Source organism: Coregonus lavaretus (genome assembly GCF_964263955.1).
Source record: "Coregonus lavaretus genome assembly, contig: HAP1_SCAFFOLD_8508, whole genome shotgun sequence".
NCBI lineage: Eukaryota > Metazoa > Chordata > Actinopteri > Salmoniformes > Salmonidae > Coregonus > Coregonus lavaretus.
The window spans coordinates 4,018-11,116 of NW_028161906.1; the positions used below are offsets into that span (position 1 = coordinate 4,018).

At 42.9% G+C, this 7,099-nt stretch overlaps 1 protein-coding gene across 1 annotated transcript; it reads right to left on the bottom strand.

Moving 5' to 3' along the window:
* Nucleotides 1-712: 712 nt before the first annotated feature.
* LOC311119956 (polymeric immunoglobulin receptor-like) lies at nucleotides 713-5,512 on the bottom strand. The gene is made up of 7 exons (XM_084194598.1): nucleotides 5,344-5,512; nucleotides 4,707-5,018; nucleotides 4,243-4,578; nucleotides 2,487-2,603; nucleotides 2,174-2,272; nucleotides 1,833-1,885; nucleotides 713-1,647 (listed from the first exon to the last, which is right to left on the bottom strand). Exons 1-7 carry the CDS (start codon nucleotides 5,384-5,386, stop codon nucleotides 1,411-1,413), a joined length of 1,197 nt encoding a protein of 398 aa, XP_084050724.1. The 5' UTR covers nucleotides 5,387-5,512; the 3' UTR covers nucleotides 713-1,410.
* Nucleotides 5,513-7,099: the final 1,587 nt, after the last annotated feature.

Sequence of the window (7,099 nt, forward strand, 5' to 3'; positions counted from 1 at the left end):
AAATAGGATTTTGAATGGAAATACATTTGTAGTCCAGAAAATTCACAAAAACAAAGCTTTGTGTGTGTGTCCTGTAAATACCTGTTAGGAGGGACTGTGAATGAAGACCTCTCTCCTCTGTTGACTGCTGTTTTGGTAGTACTGCTGTTGGTGATAGACTGGGCTACTGGATGATGTTGACAGCATGGTGTAGAGTGATGAGGAGGAAGTAAGGGGTTCAGGAGTAACTGCTAGGAGAGATCAGAGAATAGAGGAGAGGAGAGGAGAGGAGAGGAGAGGAGAGGAGAGGAGAGGAGAGGAGAGGAGAGGAGAGGAGAGGAGAGGAGAGGAGAGGAGAGGAGAGGAGAGGAGAGGAGAGGAGAGGAGAGGAGAGGAGAGGAGAGGAGAGGAGAGGAGAGGAGAGGAGAGGAGAGGAGAGGAGAGGAGAGGAGAGAGAGAGAGAGAGAGAGAGAGAGGAAAGGAGAGGAGAGGAGAGGAGAGAGAGGAGAGAGAGTGAGAGAGAGAGAGAGGAAAGGAGAGGAGAGGAGAGAGAGGAGAGAGAGAGAGAGAGAGAGAGAGAGACCATGAGCAAAATAATAAAAAAGATTAGCTAAAAAAAGAGGTCAGTGCATATAGTTAACATATGTACCTTCTGATTGGTACCCAGTGTGTTTATGGCCGTTGTGATTTGTCGCCATAGGGTGTATGTCCCTTGTGATTGGTTGCCAGTGACTCAGGTGTCTCTGGGGAAAAAGTCCGTCCTCTGTCCTCTCTCCTCCGTCCTCTCTCCTCCGTGACCCATTAACCAATAAGTGGCAGGGGAGTGTGTCAATTTGTTAGTAGGCAAACAGAAGTTGGTCCCCCCCTCCTCCTTTTAGAGAATAAACACAAGTGTATCTTGCTACGGAAAAGTTTTGATATCTGCCACACCCCTTTTGAATCAGCTGTTGTATTGTCGGAGGAGAAAACATGCACACATTGAAAAACGATATGCTACTTATCCTTTTATCTATAAAATGTCTTGCACAACTAGCTTAATTCGTTTTTTTCACTTTACACATTTATTTGGGGATCCACCTATCAGGAAAAGGTCATTTGAAATGTAATTTGCCTGATGGGCGAGTGGAGAAGGAGCTTCTCATTTCATACAAGCGCATTTTCGTCCACGTTCACTCTCCTCACTGCCTGTCCGCTCCTTTGCCATTTTTCAAAAGGAGGTGAGAGAGGACACAGAAGTAGAGCATATCTAATTGAGAAAAGGCCTGGGGTTGCCAGTGTGTGTATGTCTCTTTTGATTGGTTGCCAGTGTGTGTATGTCTCTTGTGATTGGACACCAGTGACTCAGGTGTGTCTGGGTTTGCTGACTGTGGAGTTGATGGGAGGAGCCTCAGAGGAGCTGTGTGGATGATTGACAGTAGAGTAGGCGGGGCTTTAACGAAAGTTCACAGTAGCATAGTCACATGATGAAGTGCCCTCTTTAGTGATGGTGACTCTGGCTTTGTTGGGGCCGCTGGGGTTCTGGTGGAAGTTGACGCTGGCGTAGTGGGGAGAGTCAGAGTGGCTTGTGGGTAAGTTGGCGGTGGTGTAGATGGTGTTGGGCGCAGTGTCTGAGTCTGACTGTAGGGGGCGCTCCTTTATCTCCTCATAGTCACCGTCACCATGACAACCCTGAAGAGGAGGCAGGAGAGAAAAAGGGAGGAGGAAGAGGAGAGAATATCACAAACACACTCAATGACATCACTCAATGACATCACTCAACACAACACATAAAACACACACTAATTGACATCACTCAATGACATCATTCAATCACATCACTCAGTCACTAAAACTAACAAATAAAATAAACTGACCCCTTCGTTGTTCCCTTTGTCTGGGCTCACTCTGTGTGTTGAAGAGACAGATCCTGTGGAACACAACACACATTACTCAGAGAGAGAGAGACAGAGAGTGAGAGAGAGAGAGAGAGAGAGAGAGAGAGAGAGACAGAGGCACTTCCCCTATTTATCCTCTGCTTCTCAACCAGGGACAAATGATGACAGGGATATTATTTTACATTTATATTTTAGTCGATTATGCAAATGTTTTTTTTGTATGTATTGAATGAAAAGATTTCGAAAAGGAGAACTTTCTCTCCTTTTATAACCTTGTGTGTGTGTGTGTGTGTGTGTGTGTGTGTGTGTGTGTTTCTCACCTGTGGCCTTGTTGTATTTCCATCTGTAGACTATGATCAGGCTGATCACCAGCAGCAACACTACCAGACTAACAGACACCATGATGACCACTGAGGTACCTGGAACAAACACACACACACACAAACACACACACACACACACACACAAACACACACACACACACACACACACACACACACACACTGTTACGGAACCGATTAGACAAACCTACTGTTACACTAACCTACCCTCATATCATAACACTACATACAGACATGGCTACCACTAACCAAAGTGAGACTAATACATTTGAATTTGTAAAAGTTTATTTACCAGATCCGTTGAGTGATGATGATGATGATGGTGAAAATGATGATGGTGATGATGGTGAGGTGAAGGTGGTTGTAGCTGGTGGATCTGTTGTTGTTGTTGTGGTGGTTGTTGGTGCCACTGAAAACAACGGACACATGTTGGGTAATGTTTTAGCAGATTGAGAGGGTCATGGAGGGAGAGAGTCACAGGGAGAGGGAGAGAGAGAGAGAGATGGATGGAGAGGGAGAGAGAGAATGGAAAGAAGGAGAGTGATATAGAGAAAGAGAGATATATAGAGAAAGAGAGTGAAAGAGAGAAAGAGACAGTGCATGATACATATTGTTATTGTTGTAACTTTCCTCTCTAGACAGACATATGTAAATACAGGGTGGTTTCACTTCTTCCTGTTGAAATGTGTTGGATCTCTTTTAGCTCACCATATATCTCTCTCTCTCTCTTTTTTTTTTTTTTTTTTTTTGTCATTTAGCAGATGCTCTTATCCAGAGAGACTTACAGGAGCAATTAGGGTTAAGTGCCTTGCTCAAGGGCACATCGACAGATGTGGGATTAGAACCAGCGACCTTTCGGTTACTGGCACAATGCTCTAACCCACTAAACTACCTGCCGCCTCTCTCTCTCCTTCACCTCCCTCCATCACTCTCTCTCTCTCTATCTCTCTCTCTCTATCTGTCTCTCTCCTTGTCTTTCTCTCACATGACAACTGCAGGTTTCATGATGCCATTCAGTTTTGAAACCTGGGGTTTTATATCTTGAACTCATGACTGCTTAGTGATACTGAGACAGATATAGAAACACAAAGACATTACAGAGGAAGTTACAGTGTCCTGGTCCAGTGGCTTTTCACACCATTACAAACACACAGACACACCCAGCCTCCACTAACACACTCACTGCCTGCTGTCAACCACTGAACAACTACTACTGATAAGATGTTTAGTTCAATGCTACATTTCAATGAACTGGTTTTTGACAATTAGATAATAACACCATATTTCCCAATGTTCTAGAAGTGATTGCTATTTTATGGCTTTTTATTATTTTTACTGTCAGACATGACACATTTACTGTAGGTGTACAGCATGGAAAGCAGAGGAGGCTGGTGGGAGGAGATATACTGTAGTTTGACGGGCTCATTGTCATGGCTGGAATGGAATAAATTGAACGGTATCGAACACATCAAACACATGGTTTCCATGTATTGATAGCATTCCATCCATACCATTCCAGCCATTACAATGAGCCTGTCCTCCTATATATCCTCCAACCAGTAACCACTGATGTAAAGAGTTGATCCACTGACCCACAGAGAGGTGAAGTCTAGTGTAGTCTGCAGGTCTCCACCTTCTATCAGATCCACACCAGTATGTCCCAGAATCCTCTGGTTTCAGCTTCTTGATGTGCACAGTGAAGTTGGTCTTCTCACGGTTATCCCTCAGGGAAAACCTCCCATTCCAAATAATTATGTTAGGTTGTGTAGATGTTACTTTATCTTCACAAGTTAAAGGACTATCCCCCTTGCAGAAGAACTTCTCATTCTTCTTGTGGTCTGCTGGATATTTACAAGTGAGCCTGGCAGTCTCCCCCACCTGTTCCGTCACACTGATTGGTTTGATGTCCCTCCAATCTGTGAATGACATACAAATAAAAAACATGCAAATATGATTTCAATCAAACTACTTTGATCAAATAGATATTACTGTAACTTGTGTGTTTAGGGTACACATGCTAAAGAAATAGAAGTCTTGTTTATACTCACTTATAACACGTAGCTTCACCTGTGTGATCAGTGCAATGTAACAGTCTTTTGTCCTGCTGGTTTCTACTCCACACCAGTAGGTCCCAGTATCATCTTCAGTCAGGTCACTGATGGTCACTGAGTAGAATTTCTCTGTTCTGTTGTCAGATACAGAGAAACGCCCAGCTTTAGCAGTTCTCTGGTAAGCAGCGATCATATAAACACAAGTCTTGAAGTCTTTGCTTTCCTTGCAGAAATGCTTGATGCTGTCCTCATGGTCCTCTGGATAGTTGCAGCTGATGGTAGCTTCTCCTCCCAGATAGACCGTCTCTGTGACTAACTTCTCACAGCAGTCATCTGTCAATAGGAACACACATCACAACCTTAGTCTAATACTATAGACTGACTTCCTTTACTAGTGATATTGATCATGCAATAACATCGAGCTAAATTCATTTTATAAAGTTAAAGCAAAAGTGACTCACCTTCCTCTACTTTCAGCTCTACATCAGTGTAACTTCCCATTGCAGTAGGTTTGTCCACTCCACACCAGTAGGTCCCTTCATCTTGTTTAGTCAGTTGTCTGATGATCACCTTGAAGTCGTTTCCTTCAGTGTTGTCATACAGAGAGAATATACCACTGTGCTGCCAGGTGTTCTTGAATCCAGTTCTGATTATATCCTTGCCGTTGCCATCACTGAAATATTTTTGATTGTTGTCATGCTGATGTGAATATTTACAGTAGATGATGACAGTTCCTCCAGAGTATCCTGTCACTTTGAAGGAGCTCAAACAACCTGTCAATCAGACAAGAGAAAAATATTTTATATTCCTCTTGGTTTAGTGTTTTGTAATACTAATGTACTTATGGTTAGAATTCCTACACCAGTGGCATCATCACATCACCCACACACACACACACGCACACACACACACACACACACACACACACACACACACACACACACACACACACACACACACACACACACACACACACACACACACACACACACACACACACACACACCGTAGTGTTTCCTTATCTGTAGTAGCAGCCATTATAAGAAGACTAACTGGATATTATTACATTGTTATAGAGAGTTATAACAAGCTTATTACCTGTCATGAAGGAGAGGAGGATGACTATCAACAGGATCCTCATCTTGTTGTGTTCTCTCCAGGTTGGTCCAGGTGTCTATAGGTCCTGATATAATGTTGTGTTCTCTCCAGGTTGGTCCAGGTGTCTATAGGTCCTGATATAATGTTGTGTTCTCTCCAGGTTGGTCCAGGTGTCTATAGGTCCTGATATAATGTTGTGTTCTCTTCAGGTTGGTCCAGGTGTCTATAGGTCCTGATATAATGCTGTGTTCTCTCCAGGTTGGTCCAGGTGTCTGTTGGTCCTGATATAATGTTGTGTGTCCAAGTGCACAACTCTCTCTGTTCTCTCTCCACTTAAAGTAACCTAAATACAAACGTCATGTACTTTATGTACTCTCTCTCTCTCTCCCTCTTTCTCACTCACTCCTTGCACTCGTACAACTATGTACTTCCCTATTTCTGCATCTCTTTCTCCCTCTCTCTCTCTACTAGTTCAAACCCTCCTACCACATGTTAATTCTGACAGCCCCTCCCTCTTCCTCCTTAACCAATCATATCTCTGTTCCTACATCACACAGTAGAGAGAGAGAGAGAGAGAGAAAGAGAGAGATAAATAAAGATGGAGGCTGAGAGAGAGAGAGAGAAAGGGAGTGTGAGAAAGAGATCAGTGAGACAAAAAGAGGGAGAGAGTGGCCTCTATGGATCAAAGCATAGAAACGCATTCATACACTCTCATGCAGACTGGAGGCTGTCTGCAGAGGAGAGAAACAGAGTTATTCTGCCACTGGAGGGTGATCTCCCTCCATCTATCCCTCCATCTCTCCCTCCATCTATCCCTCCATCTCTCCCTCCATCTATCCCTCCATCTCAGCTCTGTGTGTCTAGTGACAGTGGTACATGCTGATGAGACAGGTACTGAGTTTACTGACAGCACCAGTGGAGGCTGGTGAGGGGAGGACGACTTATAGTAATGTCTAGAATGGAATGTATCAAACACATTGAAATATATTGGTGCTTTATTGATAAATACACATAGGCTCATTTCCCAGTGAAGTGGAGTAAAAAACACTGAATAAGCAAAGCTTTCTAAAAGTGATAAACTGTCTCTTTTTGTTCAAGCCAGTGTTACAATCACAGTAGAAAAATGATTGAATGAATGAACGGACGTACAGACGGAACGGCCGACAAACAAACAAAAGAATGAACGAACAGATGATTGAACTAACGAACAAACAAATTAATCAATAAATGAATATAGAAACAAATTAACAAATTACCAATGAAAAAAAGTATGAATACAAATATGAATGAATGAAAGAACAAACAAATAAATGAATGATTGAATGAATATATAAACGAATTAACAAATGAACAATCAAATAAATGAATGAATTAAAACCACAAATGAATGAAAACATGAATGAATGAAAACATTAATTAATGCTTTGCCATACAGATCAGTGACAGTAGTAGACTATGTAGCAGAGTGTTTAATGGTGCAGTACATCTATGAGGTGTCTACATCTGTAGGGTGAGTGTCTGGGTGGTTACTAGCATCAGAGTCTGTACTGAAGGAGACAGTATTATAGTGGAGACAGGCTGGATCTCTGGGGAAGTTGACAGTAGCATAGTGGAGACAGGCTGGATCTCTGGGGAAGTTGATAGTAGCATAGTGGAGACAGGCTGGATCTCTGGGGCAGTTGACAGTAGCATAGTGGAGACAGGCTGGATCTCTGGGGAAGTTGACAGTAGCATAGTGGAGACAGGCTGGATCTCT